The 22793-nt window shown below is 42.7% G+C and overlaps 1 protein-coding gene across 1 annotated transcript in view; it reads left to right on the plus strand.

Moving 5' to 3' along the window:
• Positions 1 to 22793, plus strand: part of LOC117752716 (dynein heavy chain 9, axonemal-like) — a 101339-nt gene that overhangs the window by 27000 nt on the left and 51546 nt on the right. Inside the window, 18 exon segments of the mRNA XM_034570300.1 lie at positions 476 to 601; positions 1807 to 2046; positions 2264 to 2424; positions 6162 to 6318; positions 7257 to 7361; positions 10366 to 10523; positions 11863 to 12001; positions 13998 to 14285; positions 15817 to 16027; positions 16113 to 16240; positions 16786 to 16894; positions 17454 to 17601; positions 18125 to 18299; positions 19069 to 19242; positions 20215 to 20422; positions 20929 to 21094; positions 21781 to 21883; positions 21989 to 22228. Of these exon segments, the coding sequence (XP_034426191.1) occupies positions 476 to 601; positions 1807 to 2046; positions 2264 to 2424; positions 6162 to 6318; positions 7257 to 7361; positions 10366 to 10523; positions 11863 to 12001; positions 13998 to 14285; positions 15817 to 16027; positions 16113 to 16240; positions 16786 to 16894; positions 17454 to 17601; positions 18125 to 18299; positions 19069 to 19242; positions 20215 to 20422; positions 20929 to 21094; positions 21781 to 21883; positions 21989 to 22228 (3036 nt within the window).

The raw sequence follows: 22793 nt of genomic DNA on the forward strand, positions 1-22793 counted from the left end.
CCTGGAAACTTTGTCCCATCTTTAAAATTGTGGTGAACTTCCAATGACTCATTATCTATGTCTCTATTAGGCGTTGTGCTGACAGTGTCACTATGTCTGTAGATGACTGCGATAGATGAGAAAATTCACTTACCTGCCATTTTCTGTAATGGAAAGACATTGAGGAAAATATGTAGCAAATACAGATATCATAACCCACAATAAAGGAGACGAATAAAATTTAGTCTGTCATTGCCCCTCAGGGGTTTTGCATATCAAAGCCCATAAATCCATTAATTTTCCATTACATCCAATAGTATTTGCCTGACTCCACATTCACTCTAATGCTTATTAATGACCTCATTAGGGTCCATTGATAAGAGAGCCCATTGGTGCTTACGTGACAGACAACGCAATATTTTTCTACATTTGTATTCATGGGCCTGTGTGTGTGTGTGTGTGTGTGTGTGTGTGTGTGTGTGTGTGCCTGTGTAAGGTGGAGGCGTGGTTGAACCGGGTGATGGACTCCATGCGCAACACAGTTCGCCATGAGATGACTGAGGCAGTGATCGCCTACGAGGAGAAACCCAGAGAGCAGTGGCTGTTTGATTATCCAGCTCAGGTAAAAACAGGCTCAGTACACATCGATTTAACTGACGACACTCACTTTGGGGATTTTATTTTTAGTCACCTTCTCCAACATCTGATGGATCTGTTCCAAAATCAAGACTATGTCTCCCATGGACATTTCAACCCAGTCCATACACTAACTAACGCTTTACAGACAGAGTTGAATCTTCTGAACAGTGTAATTACAAATATGGGTGTGCTATACTAATGGAACACTTTTCCCTACTTGCAAATACTTATAATGGAAAAGTAAGTATTTGATGCTCTGAATGGCAAAAGACGTGGTAGGGTAGGGTTGCTAAGTTGTCTCTGAATTTTTTTAAACACTCTTCATGTCCCGATCAAGAAATAAAGTTGTTTGTAAAAAATAAAAAAGCAGATGTCTGTGGCCCTCGCAGGACTGTAATAAATAGACCAATCACTTCATTTGGAAATGAAATGATTCACTAGTGTACCTGTCAGTCACTAACCGACCTGGTGGCCTGCGTGCAAGGAAGCAGTACATTTTCCAGCTCTTCGTTACATCTGCAGGTTCTCCTCCTCTCTGGCTGTGTTGAAAAAAGCAGATCTACTATTGGAAGGTTAAGGCAGCCTGTAGCCTGAGGGGCAAAACTCAGGGCAAAGAAGTATAAACCTCCTCATGAAGCTTGTTGTTGTGAGGGCATGGTGATGAAATAAGGTGGCATAAATTACCATGTCAACACTTTTATCTTCTCTCATGTGGCTGATGACAGCTGGACACTGTTGGCACGATTTTACTAAGAAAATCAAAGTAGGGCTGAAAATAGAAAGTGGTCTTTAGTCGCAATTACACCCTCGACAGATTGATGACCAGACCTCATATAACGTGCCCAGCCCGCCTCGTCTTCACTGAAGCTGATTTTTCACACTGATCAGCAAAAGCAGCCGTGGTTGTCAAGAACTAACTTTGCATCTCAGTCCAAATTCTCCCACATACAGAGAAAACTCTGTGCTCTAAAGGCGAGGGGTTGCCAGTTTTATGTATGAAACACAAGGGCATATTGTGAGACCATATGCTTTGTTGGCTCAGTTCCTACATTTGTTTCACATTTAGATGCTGTCTTTTTTATTATTATTTATAAACAAGGATAGATCGGGAGAACATCACGAACACAGAAAACCATCTCCATTAATTCCATCACTTCTATTTTCTACCTTTCGTTGCCTCGGATTCAGGTGGCGTTGACCTGCTCTCAGATCTGGTGGACGTCTGACATCGGCATGGCTTTCATCCGGCTGGAGGAGGGCTATGAAAACGCCATGAAGGAGTACTTCAAGAAACAGGTGACCCAGCTCAACACCCTCATCTCCATGCTGGTTGGCCAGCTCACGCCGGGCGATCGGCAGAAGGTGATGACCATCTGCACTATAGACGTCCACGCCCGAGACGTGGTGGCCAAGATGATCGTACAGAAGGTGAGCAGGGGGCCATAAATCTGGTTCAGAACATATCATATACAAACTCTTATGCAGACATGACGGCTGCATTTTTTGAGAGGATGTAACCAGTGTGTAATGCTGTCAAGTTATTCAAGCAAGGTGTCTCACCACCATAATTAGAAGGTGGAAAAGCCCAGGTTATGTTTGGTATTTTATCAATCTTTGGTTCAAATGAGTTGTTTTTTTCTTTAAGGTGGACAATTCTCAGGCGTTTGTGTGGCTCTCCCAGCTGAGACACTGTTGGGGCGAGAAGGAGGGGCATTGTTTTGTCAACATCTGTGATGCCAACTTTACCTACTCGTATGAATACCTGGGCAACACTCCACGACTAGTCATCACTCCTCTGACGGACAGGTATGGTGGTTTCCTTCTTTGGGCCTTTGTTGCGAGTGAAGGGCGAGACAACATGATTGCCTGAAGCTATTTCAATTGACCGTTAGGTTACTGTTACTACATCAAGCAGTATCCATTGATAAGAAAGAACCAATTCAATTTGATTGTGGATCCTTGCCAATCCATGCCAATTTGCATGGAGGTAATTCAAAATCCACTCTAACTACATAGCAACAGTCTAGTTGTGTTGTTAAGAACTGAGCAAAAGATAAAACTCTTGATTTGAATCATTACTTACACCCACCACATGCAAAACCTTTTAGAACAACTCCGTTTGGGCTCTGTTCCAACAGGTTGTTTATGCACATGCATGTGTTTCTGCAGTATTCCTGATAAAGTTTTAACTACACAGAGATGAATACCTGCCTCCCAGAGCCCTTTGGCAAACTGCTGCGTTTGACTGTGGTTTTCTGGACTGACCAGTATTCCCTTTGAAGCTTGAACAAAGCACAAACAATAGGCATGGATGGCTGGATCAGCGTACATGTAGCGAGACTCCACCATATGGCGCATGCCCTCACTGGGACCCGCTAAGACTCACATAGTTTGCCACTGGCTTTCATTTCAACAATGGACCATGGACCAAGGGAGCTGGGTGTCAAATCCTTTAATCCATGACTTGAGAAAACAGATAAAAACATGTTTGCTCCACAATATTGTTACACGGCTTTCTTTGCAATGGAGTCGGCAAGAGAAGAATTCATCTTGCTGCTGTCAAGTGAAAACCTGACATCACAGTATCTGAAAATGAAAACCTTGTTTCAGCTTGCTTGACAGTGTGGATGTCTGAGTGCATCCTGAAGGATTTTAAAGGGTCAGGGTTACAAAAAACGGGAATAATGCCTCTGCCAAACATTCACATCACCTTTTACATGCATGTTTGTCCAGACCCCTATAATATACTATTACTAATATACTATTACTACTATCTAATGAACAATTTCAAGGAGACAGTATCTAAACTATTGTAAAATATGGTCACTGTCCCCTTCTGTTCCTGAGCTATGATGTTGAATTATGACAAGAAAAGTGTTTCTGACAAACATTAAGATGTCACTATGATGAAGTGATTGTTTGTTTCTTTGATGGGGACAGTGCTCACTAATGAACAGAGAAACTATAGCTAGTATTTACAAGGCAACCTGAAATAAAATAAAATGACCTATTTTAAGTGATTACAAATATATATGGATAATTTATCTGCATTATAACTGCCTCCAAACTAACTCTACAACAAACCCATGATGAAAACACTACTCTGATAAAAAGATGCAAATAACCCATTATTAACATACATTATAAAAATCTAACAATACAATGCAACGCTCAGATACTTTACAAATCCACAGATACACATAAACTAAATCACAGAAGCTAAAGTGGAATAATTAAATCATTAATTAACAAATAGTAAACTATTTCCGTAGTTGATGGCTCTGACTGAGAAGACGCGCTAACGTGAGCTGGACAGAACAATCACACTGGATATTCATATTGATTCTGTTTCTTCTCCATGTTGAGTTTTTATGCCTGACACAGTAAGCAGACCTGGCTCAGAGTATAAGGAGCTGTTAATATATATATATATATATATATTGCAGCATACATAGTAGTCATATTTTAAAATCTATTCTTAGACACTGGGAACCAGTGCCAGTACAAATAATAAATGTAATTTAAATGGATGTAAATGACAGCAGTGACACTGCTGCTCCAAAGCTATGTACACTGTATAATGAACACAGGCCTGTGTGTGCTTGTTTACTACAAGCTGACTATACCTAGTGTGGCATGTTCACTTTCTGCAGCAGTATAATTAGGCTAAAGGAATCACTGGTGCTAATCTATAACAGCAGGAATGTTATCGGCACAATATTAGCATTCGCTCAATACTTACTGCAGGAACTCCAAAGCTGCAGCATTATGCAAAATGGCAGAATTGTTTTACCCAGACAACACACACACACACACACACACACACACACACACACACACACACACACACACACACACACACACACACGCACACACACACACACACACAGCAGAGAGGGACTGAAGAATGGAAGGAGAAGGAGTCAGACCGACAGACTGATATATAGCTGCTCCTTTTAAAAACACTGTAATAGGACGAGTCACCTTGTCACGGCCACCCAGTTTGGTTTCACTCTCTTGTCTCCTTTCTGGCTTTAGTTATTCTGTACAGAAACATCTTCATCCAGCCTCCTCAACGACTGATAGTGAGATTTTTGGCCATATTTCAAGGGATGGTCATAAAGCCTGTTGGCACTGGTAACCGAATGATACACTGTATACAGATGGGATCATTTGTCTTCTCTGAAGCCTCTCTCTCCCTTTATGCTTTCCAATATTTCCCCCTTCCATACATCATCTATTAACCAGCAGCTCATTAAAATCATTTTTCTTTGGGTTTATATTTCTCTTAATTGTAGGACACATTGTCAGTGGTGGACCTGGAGACCACAGAATGTTTCTGCCATTGTCAGTGTACACCTTTACCTGAGGAGGGCCCAGCTGGAGTATAGTGTGGAGTGTCCCATAGCCATCCATGTTGTGTTAAATAGTGGGTTTTAAGGTTGAGTTTTTGAATTGTAGTTTCTGTTTTCTATAAATTATAGTTGGTTTCAAGAGCTGGATCTAATTTTCTTTGTACTTTAATCTGCTTGTTTAATGCTATTTAGAATTTGGAGTCCATACCTGGTTGACATCATGGCTGTTGCAGCATGCATTAATGAATTTGAACAGGAAATTCTGTTTCCCTGCTCTGTCTTGAGAGCATAGTTCAACAGTTTGACCCGCCATTATAATGTTTTTCACTTTATTTCCAAAATAAGATAAGACCAATGTAATTCTCACACCTGTATGTAATACTTAGCCTGAACACTGAAAGTAGGGAAGCAGCTCTCAATGCAACAGTCCAAAGTTTAATCTGCAAGATTCAGAAATGCCCAAAATACAAGAAAATCTAATTGTGGTTAAAGTTTTACGCAAAAAGTAATTAGCTGAAAGTGGTGACTTCCTGAAGTCTTGCTGTCACAGTGAGGTTGCCAAGCAACCAGAGGAGAGGCTGCACAGAAATCCCTCTCAATCCATAAATTGTCAATTTTACATTTTTCTTGTTGTGCATTAAATCAATAAACGTGAGCATGTTAATCTCTGAGATTAACTAGAAAAAGTATTTAATTACTCAGTGGGCCCATTTTAGACAAAAGGAAAGTGCCAGGAACTGCACACACAATCTTTTTCGACTTTTCAAGACAAAAGTTTAGCACAACAAGAAAATGAATGGGTAAAATTCAGTAGGAAGAACACAAATAATACTGGTTATAGTAAAAACAGAGATAAAAAGGAAACAATGCAAATATACACCCAGAAGATAACACAACAAATAACACAGCTATAAATGTCCCTGTGTAGTCAAGGTCCCCACAGTGAGTGAGTGGAGTGAAGGATCCTCGTCCTGATGTCTATAAATGGAAGAGCAGCCAGCTGAATCAGTCATAGGCCTCTTTCTAGCTGTCATATCAACAGGCGTGTGTGTGTGTGTGTGTGTGTGTGTGTGTGTGTGTGTGTGTGTGTGTGTGTGTGTGTGTGTGTGTGTGTGTGTGTGTGTGTGTGTGTGTGTGTGTGTGTGTGTGTGTGTGTGTGTGTGTGTGTGTGTGTGTGTGTGTGTTTAGATGCTACATCACCCTGACCCAGTCCCTGCACTTGACCATGAGTGGCGCTCCAGCAGGTCCCGCTGGCACAGGCAAGACTGAGACGACCAAAGATCTGGGCCGAGCTCTGGGCATCATGGTCTACGTATTCAACTGCTCCGAGCAGATGGACTACAAGGTGAGCTGCTGCAAACACGCACGTGCGTCTGTTCTCGTGCACTCACAGCATGTTTCTTTTCATCTCTGCCTTTGTCAGCGATATGGTATGCACCATATTATGGTATGGTATCCACCTTCACATCCTCCTCTTTTCATCTTCCTCCTTTTCATCTTCCGTTTGAGACGAGCTGCTCAGTTAAACTCTGATTGTTATTTCTCCTGTAATGCCCTCTCCGTATCCAGCCTCCACCTTGTGTTATTATGCACACTTGTACACTCTAACTCTCATACTTTCTGCATATAAAGCGGTCAAGGGAGACATAAACATAATCTTGTGATGCAGCTTGCTCCTGCTTCCCCCAGACGGGGGCATCATTACGGTATAGAGGTGTACAGCACCCCAGGCTATACCCACTGCAGCAAGGTGTCAGAGAGAAGTGTTAATATACTCCAGGAGGAACACAGGCAATAGAAGCTGGCTTCAGAGCCTCACAGTGTTACTCATACTCAGTTATGCACACGCACACATACCAGTTGGATCAATCCTCCAGTCAGCTCCGGTTTGCGTCAGAGAAGGTTTCCTTGGCCCTGTAATTGGAGAGAAAAGTCAGCTGCCTGCTTCATCCTGGTCCAGCTGCTCTCCTAAGGGCTGTTCACCTGCTCTCAAGTGGAGACGAAAGCTAAATTGTGGGTGGTAGACCTTGTAGCCTTTCTCGTTTTGCCATCAGGGCCCTGTTTTGTATCATCCTGTTATTATTCGCCTACTCTCAGGCTGCTGCGTTGCTGCAAAGAATGTTTCTCCCATATATCTTCTGACTAATTGGTGATACGTCTCTGTCTGCTTTGCCACATGCCTTATCGCTCAGTCGGACCAGATCTCCCATCAGCGAGCCTAACAGACTGACTTTCTGTCCCACTGTGTCAATCTGAATGTCTTTGTCTTTCTGTGTCCACCAGTCCTGTGGGAGCATCTACAAAGGCCTGGCTCAGACGGGGGCGTGGGGCTGCTTTGACGAGTTTAACAGGATCTCAGTGGAGGTGCTGTCCGTGGTGGCCGTACAGGTAAGAACAAGTCCAGTTCTCCTGCCTCCCAAAATCCCTTTCAGGTCAAGACTTCATTGTGTGTTTGCACCCTCAGCGTATGGAGCTTAAATGTGAAACCTTTCATTTTATTTGAGGGGGTGGTCCATCCAAACTAAGCCTTTGAAAACAGCGCTGAGGAAGTAAATAGCCTCTTCATCACCCATCACATGCGTAAATTGCTTCAGCTATAAGACTAATTCACCAAAGCTGGCACCTTTGGACCCCAGAGCCTCTCTATAATTGGAGGCTTCTCTGATCTGATTTGAGGGTGGAGGATGGAAAACCTCCTCCTTATTTGCTCGCCTGTGGTGCTGGTCATGATCTCCTCTCTCTTACAATAGCATTTCTGGTTGGACCCACTTAAAACTCACAAAGGATGTGCCACAATAATTTAGCCCAATGAATATTGGCTCAGTTCTCTGAGCACAACCCTGATTTGTAAATATGTACAAATACCTTGTACGTGTAGTTGAGAGTTTTTTGCTTTCAAATGAATCATGTTGGTAAAGAAGCAAGCTCTGTTGTGATTGGCTGACAGACAAAAAGCTCAGACTTAGCCTTGAAGCAGCTCGTCATAGAAACAGACCAATATTTTTATATTTAATTCTATTTAGTATTTGTTGTGTCAACTCTGCCTGACCGAGGCATTTGATTGCCTCTGCGTCTGCGGTGCCACTATCAGGAAATGAAGCTCACAGCAGAAATCCAATAAGGAGCACACAGTGCACACTTAAATTCTCGTCATAATCTCAGCTATTTACAGATTGATATAGCTGTACAGGTTCCCTGAAATGCTGTCTGTTCCCAGCCTCTTGCAGATGAATCAGCGTTTATCCTCATCTTACCCCTGCACACCTGCGTGTAACCCTCCTGAACTGCTGCCTTTCCCTCTGCCCTTGAACAAGCAAATGACGCCTCTCATTCTGTTTACAACCTCGGATTATTTGGGGAAAATTTCTCAATCATATGCCTCTTATTTGGTTGATAAAAGTTAAAGAGGATTAAAGTCTGCGCTTCCATGCAAGTTAAATCATTACCTCTGAATGAACTGCAGAGTGTCTTCACCTTCATTCTCCTCTTCTGTCTCCACTTCATGCACAGTGACAGATTAATAAAGTTTTAAAAAGCTTCCTATTCTCCACACTCGCAGTAGTGTACACCCTGGGCAACCTACAGTAGCTAGCCCTTTGATTATGGGCCTCTTTAGAGAAATCAGTCACATTCTTTGTGTTTCAGCTGATGCTAGCTTTTCTGCTGTCTTGCATTCAGTTATCCCGGATCAAACAGATCCTCTCTCTGTGCTTTCATAAGTCCCGCTGGTGTTTTCATATCCTGCAAGCTGTTGCCCCAGACACTATTGCCATGCATGGGCAATACTGTCAAAGTAAAAATGTGTACAGTTGAGAAGGAGGCCGATTATGACCGTGATGATAATGGAAATAAAGTTTCTCAAAGGATCATTATTCATTGCTAGAATTACCCGTCACTTTTCCGTCTGTCCTTCCTTCTCTCTCTCTCTCTCTCTCTCTCTCTCTCTCTCTCTCTCTCTCTCTCTCTCTCTCTCTCTCTGAATAATAAATCACGGTGCCTAATACATGGAGAAGTAGACCTTGAGAACAGAGGAGTGTCAAACTCCTGCTGTGACAGCTGGCAGCCCGCTCCAGTGACCGGCCTGCTTCGTTGGAGCCATCGCTTCCCGTAGCACACATTGCTAATCCATCCTCTTAAAGCGGGAGCAGCTAGCATTGCGCGGTGACATACTGCCAGTGCTGCTAACACAGGTGGCGGGACCAGTTCGATGTTAAATAAAGCATGGACAAACAGAAGGCCGTCACACGGAACAACATGGAGATAAATTGGTGAAGTTCTGCCTCTGCTCCAGCCAGAGCTGCCCCTGGACTGGGATGCTGCTAGTTCCAGTCTGTACATTCATCGAGACAGCAAAGAGATGGGCCACATCCCAGTGGATCACACCTTTCACAACGGTGTCTGTTCATGAACTTCTTTAAAATGTGCTTTTGCTGTTTTACTTCCCTTCATATCCCTGTAGGACGACAGTGGTGGGCTGCTGTCATTTCACATAAAAAGCCCCACTGATGTTCTCATGAAAACTTTTGCTGTTTTTTTGCATTTGCATTTGTCCTCTCCCTGTTGTGTTAGTATGACTGAGTGATCTGTAGCCGAGTACTCATCCATGAAGAGATGTTCCTCCTCTTTCCAGCTGTCGACTTGCTACGCTCCTTTACCACATGCATGTGAAATCCATAAAGCCTCTTACAGGCCGGGAGTCAGAGTTTTAGACCCAAACTAACACGCACACGCACAAAAAGTTCATCTCTGATATCTCATTCAATCATAATGTAGACAAACGGAGCCTTGGCAGTTCATCCATCCAGTAAACCCTGGCTGATAGCACGCACATACTGATGACATTGCGTCCCTGAAAAAAAGGTGTATGCTGCGTAACAATCTGACAGACTGTTACTAATAGACTCTGGTAATTGCTGAGTGATGTTAACGATATGTTGATGAACGCAGTGGGGCTTGCCTGGTTAAATTAATGTTAAATGAGATAAATCAAAAAAATTTAAATAGCTTTGATGAACCAAATGTCAGACAAACAAAGCTGATAAAAGCAGCAAAGCGTTTAGCAGCGAATAGTATTTTTGGTGGGTTGGTGGAGACCACAACAGAGCAAAAACGAGATTGAACATGTGATAACAATCTGACAGGCTGTTACTGGTTTGTGCTACTATTATGTAATATTATGTGATGGTGTGCTGACATGCTAAACCAAGATGGCAGACATGCTAACTGACGTACATGCCTATCATCAGCATGTTCCCAGTGTCATTGTGTGTTTACTGATATTGACTTGTCACTCAAAGCACTGCTGTGCCTAAATTAAGTATCACAGGAATACTGGCTATCCAGTAAACCCAGCAGTGACAGTTCATTGTGTTTCTTTTCTATTCATGTGAAGGTCAAGAGTATCCAGGATGCCATTCGCGATAAGAAGAAGAGATTTAACTTCATGGGAGAGGACGTGAATCTTTGCCCGACTGTTGGCATCTTCATCACAATGAATCCCGGCTACGCTGGCAGGACTGAGCTTCCTGAGAACCTGAAGGCTCTGTTCAGGTGAGCAAAATGACTCTCAGTTCTCTCATCAGCTATCTACTGCTGACTTTTACTCATGTGATTATCCAGACAAATTTAAATTAGATACAATTTAAATGGATAGATACAATTACAAGTAAAACATTGTATCTGTCTGTGAAAAAATAATTTCGCAGTTTTTGACCTGTGAAAGACTTCTGACCTGAGGTGAATCTCTTGATAATTATACACTAGAATAGGTTCTGATTCCTCATAACACTGGACAAGGCTAAAGTCACTTCACCATTGATAATGAGGTCCATGACTGAAATATCTCACTAATTATATATAATATAGATATATGATGTCTTTCTTTTACTTACTTTACTTATGTCTACATCTGCTCAATGTCATAAAGAAGCTTATTCTCTCCTCGGGACGAACTCTAGTAGCTCTGTTGATGCTTAGAAAGAGAAATGTCACCAGTTTCACACATCAAATTCTATGTCTAGATATGGGAGAGTACTTCCTCTGAAAGTTGTGTAAAGCCTCTCCAGAGAGAGCAGTGACAAAATCTCATAAATATCCTCAAGTGATGTCACTTGAACGTGAACATGGCAAAAAACTCTGCTGCCATGAATTTAGAAAGTAGTGATCTTACCAGAACTCTGTCATCTGCTGCTCATCTGGATTGAGTCTCCATGTTAAGTTCATTTACGTGACAAAATAAGGATATAGTGACAGTTTTTTTTTTACCCAAAATACATATATTAAGAACTATTGACACTGAGGTCTGTGAAGTGTTTCAGGGTAGAAGCAGACGTCAGTTATTTCAAAACAGGGGAAGCATGCAAGCAAAAGTTTTGAATTCCACATGACACTAAACCCACAAGGCTGCAGGTACATGAATCAAGTGCAGGAATGAAAGGGAGGGAGAGCATGCCAGGTATTAGGTCCTCTCTGAAGGGACAGATTTGCTTTAATGGAAAACGCCTAAAAGAAGTTGTGGGATAAACAACATCATATTAACGCAGAGCTGTGTGGCTTGTTTAATTGTGATAGTATACAGTAGGTGTTTAAATATGACTTATGACATATGGTTTTTATGCCTCAGTGTCAGCCACAGCAAATGGCTGGAGGCATTATGTTGTCAGCTTGTCCAACCTTTTTGCCTCGTAAACGGATCATCTTAAACTAATCCTTTTTAACTTGGCTCCTAGATTAACTGATGAACTTGTGTGATCAAATGTCAAGGACTTTGACAATGTGCATATTAGGTTAAATGATGCACCGTGGATGACAAAAAGATTTATTTGTCCAGAATTATGATTATGAACAAGAACTGAGCTCATTCGAATGTGTTCTCTCCACGTCTCCACAGACCTTGTGCCATGGTGGTGCCAGACTTCGAGCTGATCTGTGAAATCATGCTGGTGGCTGAGGGCTTTCTTGACGCCCGGGTCCTGGCCAGGAAGTTCATCACACTCTACACACTGTGTAAAGAGCTGTTGTCCAAACAGGTACTGTCTGATCTCTTCAATGTTACACATCTGATCTGGTTAGAGAAGACCCACATCTATTTCCACTTCAAAGCCTGACAACTGACACAATGCTCTTTTTCAACATATTTGAGGCTTTTGATAAAGGGATGACTGAGAGGCACCACACAAGAGCTGAGTCGCTAACTTGACTGTCAGAGTGGAGTGTTACATGCATATGAATGAGAAGCTGCAGGCTGGTGATGTTGTTCCATCTAGAAGTGTTTTCTTTAATCCTTTCTCCCTGTCGAAAATCCACAACACTACATCTCTGGACAGCTTCAAAATTAATTAATAATAATAATAATAATAATTATTATTATTATTATTATTATTATTATTATTATTTTCCAGTCGTGCTGTTTTACATGCATGACATAATTGAAAGAAAAACAATAAGGTTACAGTGCTGCCTCATAGTATCAGTGGAGCGTAGATATTTCCTGCGACCACAGGCCTCATTTCACTCTCAAAGCAGAGCGGTTCCTTTTTTAATGTTTTGTAAAGCTCTAGTTCTCCAGACATTTTTAAATATCACCGTAACAACACGTTTTTAAAAACCTTTCTCAAAGTTGTTTGCCTCAGTTCTGATACAAGTTCCCATCTTTAGCAACTTAGTGGTAATGAAATCAAATGATAATGAACAGACTGCTTCTCTAAGCTCTATTCACAAGGGCTGAAACTGCAAATCGATGGCAAATGATTCAGAGAGCTACTTTCTCAAGGTAAACAACTGGTTCATAATTGTGGATTTAATATACATTCTGCTGCATGGGCCTGTGCAGAATGACTCTTTGGGGCCTCTACTTCCACGGCTGTGTGAGTTCTATTGTTTGGGCTGACCCACATCACTGGATGGGGGTGTGGGTGATGTGATCCTGATGTGGATGTGTAAAGTGCTTTGTTGTATGTGATTCAACTGTTGGGTTGTAGGAATGTAAGGCACCTGTAAACAAAACCCGACTCTTGAGAGAAGAACATTGGGGGAGAGAGGTGGGTGGAAAAGAGGGGAGAGAAGAGAGAGCTACATTTCTGTTTGTAAAGACAGATTTTGCTTTTAGCCAGTCTGACTATGATCTATTGTCACTGTGTGTGTGTGTGTGTGTGTGTGTGTGTGTGTGTGTGTGTGTGTGTGTGTGTGTGTGTGTGTGTGTGTGTGTGTGTGTGTGTGTGTGTGTGTGTGTGTGTGTGTGTGTGTGTGTGTGTGTGTTTGCGAGAGAGTGAGTGAGTGAGTGAGAGAGTAAGTGGGGTAAGTAGGAGCTAAGTGAATCAATGCTCGATGACCACAATTAAAAAGATTTAACTCATTTGAAATTTCAAAGAAAACAGAAAATCAATATGTAGTGGTCAGTATTAATATTGTGGCTGTGACCACAAATACATCAGTGTGTGTGTGTGAAACACTGAGAAGTGTAAAAATACGTTTGATTCATTATGAATCTGTAGCAGGTCAGTGAACAAGACTGCTTGATATACAATATGTCTACTCAGATACTCACCTTAACCCTACCATTACTGACAATAATCCATCTATTCATTTTCCTTCCATTATGCTGCCAACTGTTGTAGCTGTTGTAAATAAAAAAGCAGCATTTGACGTAAAGAACTTCCTGTCACTACTCAGCCTGTTGGTGGAGACAGGGCACAGACAGAGCAAAGATTAGATTCCTCAGCAGATTCTGAATGCAAACTGTCCTCCAGTCAGTGAGAGCGGAAAGAAGCAGGCTTCTAAAACAGAAAGGGGGCTTTGGTGTGTGGATAAATAAGTACTGTTATTACTGTTCATTAACATTTAAAGAAAGGCTCATTTTTAGTGTCTGTTCGCTGAACGGTTTGGATTCATTTCTCGTCAGTGTTTCACAGTGGTGCCTAAACTTTTGCATTCAACTGTATATGCATACATTTATGAAGTATAAAACAAAATGTGTATTTGTGTATTTTCCTCTGCTCACTGACATTTCTCTGGTCTTTACCAAAGGACCATTATGACTGGGGCCTACGAGCCATTAAGTCAGTGCTGGTGGTGGCCGGCTCCCTGAAGAGAGGAGACCCCGACAGAGCGGAGGACCAGGTGCTGATGCGAGCGCTGAGGGACTTCAACATCCCCAAGATTGTGACAGACGACATGCCAGTGTTCATGGGGCTGATCGGAGATCTGTTTCCTGCCCTGGACGTGCCCAGGAAGAGAGACCTGGACTTTGAGAAGCACGTGAAGGACTCTATCCTGGACTTGAAGTTACAGGCTGAGGACAATTTTGTACTCAAGGTAAAGTAAACACGATTCCTCGACAGCCTGCTGACAGGTCTCATGCTTGTCTGCTGATGTAAAAGATGTAAAACTCACAATTGTTGCTAAACCAAGGATAAAGGCAAACTCAAGATGTTTGAGAAGCAAAAGCAAAGTCCCCAAATGGGGATTTCATCCTTAACAATTTACCAGATATTAGCTGTTGGAGTTGTAGCACTCGTTTATTCATCCATCCATTATCTATACTGCTTATCCTTTGAGGGTCACAGATGGAGCTGGAGCCAATCCCCACTGACACTGACCAATAGGGTTCACTCTGGACAGGTCTCCAGTGTTGGGCAGGGTCGACATACAGTCACTCTCACATTCACACATACAGATAATTTCTACTCTCCATTCAACCTCACCCCAATCTGCATGTTTTTGGACTGTGAAAGCCGAAAATCCAAGCAAACACTGGGAGACATACTGCATTCACCATCTCCTCAAACTAACCTAAACCTAATTCTACCCACAACCCTAAAACCAAGTCTTAACTCTCAAACAGCAGTCTCTACCCATTGGAACCTCTATTTTTGTCCCCACAGTTGCACAATTCTCCATGGGTTGGTGTGTATTCAGGTTGTGGCCCAAACTAACACACACACACACACACACACACACACACACACACACACACACACACACACACACACACACACACACACACACACACACACACACACACACTCTCACACACACACACACACACACAGACACAGACACACACACACATGCACAGTAGAAGGCATTATGTGTCAGAGTCACATGAACGCAGGACCAGGGGAAATAAGTGCAATCTGCCTCAGGTCAAATAGACATGGGAACCACGTAATAACAGTCCATCAATGGAGGCTGGCACTGCACCATGCCACTTAACCCTGACATTATGAGAGACAGCCACAGAAATAAACAAAGAGGAGGAGAAACAGAGGGGGAGAGAGAGAATGGCATGTCGGTCAATAACAACCATCCACACCCAGAGTCTGAACTTCTGCTGCCTTTGTTTGTATGGCCAACCTTTTGATTTCAGGGGGAGCGGGCGAGGTGAGAGAGAGAGTGCATACCTTAAAGTGTTAGCCTGTGCTAGCATTAGACCTCCCCGCATCAAAGCAGTAATCAGCCGGGGCCTTTGGGAGTGTGAAGCCGCCTGCCTGCGCCCCGGCTGAATGGATGAGGAGTAGGAGCAGCAAGGAGCCTGGTCGATGGCATTGATTGAGCTCCGCCATCTGTATGTTTGAGTGGAAGTGGGGAGGAAATCTCTCTTTCCCCCTTCCTCTCTCTGTCACTCTCTGTTACCCGCTCTGTGGTGTCGCCACACATACCTGGATTCACAGGAAATGTTACACCACTGAGTCAAAAGAAAAACAGTAAAAAAATCTTTTAATAGTTTAAAAAATAAATAATAATAAATGTCCTTTAGAGCTTTTCCCCCCAAACTTTGTCATCGGCCCTCTATGTGAGGAAGACAGAGCGTTATCTAAAATGTTTCCCTGTGTTTGTTTGGTAGGTGGTGCAGCTGGAGGAGCTGCTGGCTGTGCGCCACTCTGTGTTTGTGATCGGGAACACCGGCACAGGGAAGAGTAAGGTGCTGAGGTCACTCCAGAGGACCTATCAGAACATGAAGCGCAGACCCATGTGGACCGACCTCAACCCAAAGGCTGTGACCAATGACGAGCTTTTCGGGATCATCAACCCAGCCACCAGAGAGTGGAAAGATGGTGATGGAGGAGTCATGTAGAAAAAGTGTATGACAGAGTGACACGAGAACAGAGTAACCAGAGTGTGCTCTCTCTCTTCCTGCAGGCCTTTTCTCCAACATATTGCGTGACCTGTCCAATGTCACTCACAGCGGGCCTAAGTGGATCGTCCTGGATGGAGACATTGACCCAATGTGGATTGAGTCCCTCAACACAGTCATGGATGACAACAAGGTGTGAGCAAATTACACATAGAAATCGTTACAGATCATTTTGATTATTTGTCACAGACATTCAGGGATGCTGCCCTCCGTCATGGCAACAACATTCATAGAATCCCTTTCCCTTTTGGAATTTCTCTTCACCGTAAAAGCAAAAACAAAATTCTGTTGCTGCAATGTTTTATATCGAGCTGGATTGCAGAGCTTTTATTTTGAAATGTTGTGAAGTTGGGTCTGGAGATTGTGTCGGTTGCAAACAAACCTCTGAAAAAGCCAACATGCAATATATAAATAAACAACACAAGTAAATTATTCAAAGTTATATATAAACCACACATGAACAATAATAAACCAGATCATATGCAGATAAACCGGGTAGGATGAACACAAGGTTTTCTAACTGCACCATAGACTGTTTATAAAAAGCTCTCCACACAAACTCCAGCACACAAACAATAAAAAGTGACAGTATATTGTAGAACTGTTTGAGGAGGAAGCACAAAAAGGAGCACATTCCCTCTCAGTGATATCTTCATACACTGTGTCTGGTTCTGTTAGGTGCTGACTCTGGCCAGTAACGAGCGGATCCCTCTCAACCCCACCATGAGGCTGGTGTTCGAGATCAGCCACCTCCGCACTGCTACTCCTGCCACGGTGTCCAGAGCAGGTACTTCTTGCTTTTCTTCTTTCTTTGCTCTTTGTGCTCCGTATCGAAAAGGTCGTTTCAAACAATCAATCAAACGTTAGTGCAAGACAAAACAAATAAAAATGCTAACAATGAAATTACATAAAATAGATTTCAAAAGTTATAAAAGCAATAAACAATAAAAAAAGTACAATGTACGCCACCATATACCCCAACTTAATTAACATGTTTTGGACAATAAGTAGTACTATTTATCATTGTTATTATTATTATTGGTGAGGGAAATTATGATAATTGTAATCATTATTATAAATAACATCGGTAGCAACAAGATAAGGAAAAGTACTCATTTGACATTTGACCATTTACATGTTTTGCATACATACTTTACAAATTCTCAATGTGTCCTTTGATTTTTTATTTCTTTATTTGAATTGTTTTTATTAAATATTGTTAGCTGCCAGGAATATCCTGCTGTGTACATTGCATTTGATAGAATCATGGAGGTGCCACTACTTAGAGTACTTGCATGGAGCCTGGGAGGCCCAACAACATATTTGTACCTGTGTGTTCTCTCCAGGCATCCTGTACATAAACCCAGCAGACCTTGGCTGGAACCCCCCCGTATCCAGCTGGATTGACAAGAGGCCGGTCCAATCAGAGAAGGCCAACCTGACCATACTGTTCGACAAGTACCTTCCCTCTTGCCTGGACGTCCTCAGAACGAGGTAAGCAGCTCCTCAGCCGCTCTGTGTCACTGTGAACATCATGCTCACAGACACGTCCAGTTGACGCAGGATGTTGGGGTGCGACATGTCTTGGGGGAGGGACTGTGCAGAGGTGGGCGGTTTGGACAGGAGCAAACCGGGAGTGACTCAGAAGAACTGGATGCTGTTCTGCATTCTCTTCTGCTGCACAGGACCACTCGCCTCCTCTAACACCTCTGTCACCACTGCTGTTGGAGCTGAGACAGAAAAACAGGAAGCAGAGGAGGAATAGTTTGTCCTCTATGAGAGGCCAAAAACCTGAAAAATGCACCACTACGCCACAGCTTATTAATGTGTCATCCAGTTTCTTGGAATAAACACAATTGCCTTATTTTTTCTGTTAAATATTTAAGTGAAAACATAATTGAACCTTTTTGTTTAACTCTTTCAGCACAGTACCTCTTATTCTGACCCAATGAGCCTCACAGCACGAGTCAGTGGTAATGCTTGAATCTGGTGATGTAATGTGTTTGTCTTTGCTCAGGTTCAAGAAAATCATCCCTATCCCTGAGCAGAGTATGGTCCAGATGCTGTGCTACTTGCTGGAGTGTCTGCTGACTCCTGAAAACACCCCACCAGACTGTGCCAAGGAACTTTACGAGCTCTACTTTGTCTTTGCTGCGGTCTGGGCCTTTGGGGGAGCCATGTTCCAGGACCAGGTACTGTGTGGGCCTCTGGCCATGTGAGGCACTTACTAAGTGGTTGCATAAACAGGGAGAAGAATGGGAAATTTTTTGCACTTGCATTATGGGTATTCCTCAGTATTATTTAAGCCTCGATGACTCTTATGCAACTCATCTTTGTGTCTCTACTTATGAAAAGTAATTTGAAAATTATTCAGATTTGAAGAAATGACAGGCTTTTAAATAGAGAGGAGTGATCTCTGAAAATGTAGTGGACTCCGTTCCTGCTCAACAACACACAGGCTGGCTGAATTTAAATAAGAGGAGAGCCACGCAGTAGCAAGCAGTTGCTAAGCAATCCAGTTAGCGCTGTACAGTAAGTGCGTCCGTCTAAGTTATGGGATAAAACCGCTCTCCCCTTGGTGCAAATGTCCTCTTTATTTTCCCATCACAAATGCATTTAAATGCTAAGTGGTTTTATTGACTGGAGAGTTGGTAGTGAAAAGAGGAGACAGGTACCAAGAGGTGGGGGAGGAGCTGCCAGGCAGCAGGTGATCAGGCTACTTCACTGTTTGAATCAGACAGACGGATAGATGGGCCTGCCACCTCTCATTTTCTACCCTTCACCTGCTGCAGCTGCGTCTCTATGTTGCTGCTGTTTATTTGTCCTCCGCTTCATATGCACACCAATGCAGCCGAAAGGCCCAGATCCATAGCTCCTGTATGGAGGAGAAAAAAAGGAGAAAGGAAGTGATTGTGGAGTATTGACCCTCTGTGTCTCTGCGTGTGTGCTCTGTGTGAATAGCTGGTCGACTACAGAGTGGAGTTCAGCAAGTGGTGGGTGACTGAGTTCAAAACCATCAAGTTCCCGTCCCAGGGAACTGTGTTGGATTACTACATCGACCCCGAGAGCAAGAAGTTTGAACCCTGGTCCAAAATGGTGCCCACGTTTGAGATGGACGCAGATACACCACTTCAGGTACAACAGCTTGTTTTTATCAGGATTTTACATCCAGTCTCATCTAGTGGATTACATCATATACATATCATCATGGAGTCAATTAGTCAACTGACAGAAGTTAATCAACTATTGATTAACAGGTTCAATCTGCATCAGTTAATATTTCTGAATGAACAGGGTTCAGTTTCCTGCTGCTGCTGTATTCAATGATACAGCTCTGATAAATCTACTACAAGGTACCTGGCTCCAAATGAACGCTAACACTATAATCTTCTGTGGCAGCTGGATGTGTAAATAGTTTGCACATCATTTAACCAACTTTGCGTGACCATAATATGTCCGACATGATTTTTAGCTTCATGTGGGGTCTTTGTCCCATTTGATTAAAAAAAGAACCACAGATTATCTCAGCTTTAATTCAAAGCCCAACCCACTTATACATAAGCATCAATATTATTTCTTTCTTTCTTTATCACAGGTATCAGCTTCTATATCGGTATTATATGCAATAACAATAAATGACTGTAGAGATTGTTTGAGGTCATTTAGAAACATTCATTGGTTTGTCCACCAGGAAACTCTGTCAACTTTGAAACTATATTACTATAATAAACTATACAATGTCACACTCACTACCTATTTTGGTCACTCAAAACTTTATAACCAAACACGTTTAGTTTTGAACAGTATTATCAGATTTTTTTCAAACATCTGTACTTGTATTGGCCATAACAGTATTTATCTAGTATCCCTTCCTGGTTCTAGTGCTCTTTATCTTTTACATAATTGTTAATTGGATATTTGAGGAATGTTTCTGTCACATCCAGGGAATCCAGTAACTTCTATTAGGCATTCTCCACTTTTCACAGTTACAGACAAAAGTTAAATTCCTCAGATTGATTGATAATTAGAATAGACATTACTTGTATCCCTATTGGATTAGGTGATTGTGCAAATGTGTGTGTTTGTGTGTGTGTTTCCCATGTGCAGGCATGCTTGGTCCACACGACAGAGACCATTCGAGTCCGTTACTTCATGGACCGCCTCCTGGAGCACCGTCGGCCCGTCATGTTGGTGGGGAATGCTGGGACCGGGAAGTCTGTTCTGGTTGGGGACAAACTGGGATCGTTGGACGCAGAGAAATACATGATTAAAAATGCGCCCTTCAACTACTACACTACATCTGCTATGCTTCAAGGTAATAACCCTGCATTTACATTAGCCTTTATACAACGGATACAGAAAATATTAATGTCTTATTGATTTACCTTCGAAAACAGTGTTTAGTGCTGCATGTGTTAGACTTCATTTAAGCATTTCATAATACTGCTGTAGTAATGCTGTCAGGGGTTAGGGTTAGGGTCAGGCTAACCCTAACCCTGTAGTTCAATTGTGATTATTTTCCATGTGAATAATAGGCCTTTATCAGAGCCATGTAGAGAGTCTTTATGTTTATGTTGCCAGTAAGCACCGAAACTAAACACCAAAATCTGCGTTGTGATTCGTTCTGGTGGATCCCGGACGTGTAGGAACCCAACCCTATTCATACTGGGATCCTTTTGGGGGTCCTCCTATGTACTCTTCCAGTTATGTCTCAATACTGACCCCCAAGTCTTTACCTCAACCACTCCACAAATATTGTTTATTCTCAGTTCTCACTCTTTCTTCCCTTCACCTCTGCTCCATCACTCCTCTCCCACACAGCGGTGCTGGAAAAGCCCCTGGAGAAGAAAGCAGGGCGTAACTACGGACCTCCAGGCAGCAGAAGACTCATCTACTTCATAGATGACATGAATATGCCTGAGGTGGACGCATATGGCACCGTGCAGCCTCACACAATCATACGCCAACACATGGACTATAATCACTGGTAAGGCTATGACATTATACTGCAGCTATGACACATATCCTGTAAGTATCAGTAAACATGAGTACGTTTCATTTTAAAAGAGGAATATTATGTCTCGACCGTCTTCCTGGGTGGAAGCGGTGGAACTGTTCCAGGCTGTAATTGCTTAAATGATGGACACTTTCAGACATTTTCTCCATGTATTAACACAGAAGAGGATCATTCAGATAATGGAGTGCCAGCAGCTGATAGGTGTAATACCCTAATAATTCACATGAACAGCCTTTCTGCTGAAAACGCTTCCCCTTTAGTATTCAGACAGATCCCCGCTTCAGTATCAATGGGCTACAACTTCTATAAGAGTCAAAAGTCAAATGCGAGAGCAGCAGTTGTATGATTCCCCTTAAAAGGATTTTGTTGCTCATCTCTCTGACACAGTGAGGCCATTCTGAACATGGTTCCACTGCGTCAGACACAGGCTGACTGGCTTAGACACAGTCAGCCCATTAGAGATATGCTGGGAGGATTTCAGGTATGAAATTGAGAGGGAAGGAGGATGCTACTGAGCCACGCCAGCTCAAGTGGGAGCTGAGGCATCCACATCGGCATAAGTGTGGGGAAGGTGCTTGTGTGTGTGGGAGCTAGGGTGTGTGTTTTCTGTGCATATTTTAAAAAAATATGTTTTTTTTGTGTGTGTGTACTCTCAGGTATGACCGTACTAAACTGCTTTTGAAGGAAATAAACAACGTTCAATACGTGTCCTGCATGAACCCCACAGCTGGCAGCTTCACCATCAATCCACGACTGCAGGTACACACCCCCCCCCAACTCCCTTGACTTAATGCTGCAAACACTCACAGGTTGAGGAACAACATGTTTACTGTTGCCTTGTTTGTGCTGTATCTCCATCAACAGCGGCACTTCTCAGTCTTTGCCCTGTCATTTCCCGGACCCGAGGCCCTGAGCACCATCTACACCTCCATCCTGTCTCATCACCTGAAAGGACCGGGCTTCACCGCCGCCCTGCAGAAGAGCTGCCCCACCCTGGTCCAGTTAGCCCTGGCCCTGCACCAGAGCATCTCCTGCACCTTCCTGCCCACCGCAGTCAAGTTCCACTACATCTTCAACCTGAGAGATCTGTCCAACATCTTCCAGGTGACACATAGATAGAAAATGTTTGAGAAGGATTTATCCACATAGACGTTCTTTGAGGAAAAGGAACAACCTCAGGTTAATCTTTTCACAATGAAAAGTCAGGAGTTGCCTGGGAGTTGTGTGCTTCTTCACTTCACTCCCTTTTCCATTTTAAACACGGAGTGAGGTGGTTTGCTGCAGTTCTCTCTCTGTTTCTATGGCTCTGCCTCCCATGTGGAAAGAGTCAGGCTTCTGTCACTAATTTCTCATCTAAATGATTATTGATTTAAGAGCCGAGTCTGAAAGCTAGAAATAAGTCTGAGATAAGTGCAACAGAAAATAGAATGGATTTGCACTTCCATGGGTTTTAGTGATGATTTAATGTATTTAAATGAATATAATATCAGAGCAGGGAGGCTGTCAAGGGAGAAGCTTTTGGGGCAATAATTCAGTCAGAATCCTCCACGGTTTCATGGAGGGCAGGCTCTCTCATTTAACACACTCCGTTGCAATAATTAATGCTTTAAGCCACTCAGCTATAGAAAACTTTACAAAGGCAGCTCTGGGCTTTCACTATATAATGTAC

Source organism: Hippoglossus hippoglossus, chromosome 19 (assembly GCF_009819705.1).
Source record: "Hippoglossus hippoglossus isolate fHipHip1 chromosome 19, fHipHip1.pri, whole genome shotgun sequence".
Lineage (NCBI taxonomy): Eukaryota > Metazoa > Chordata > Actinopteri > Pleuronectiformes > Pleuronectidae > Hippoglossus > Hippoglossus hippoglossus.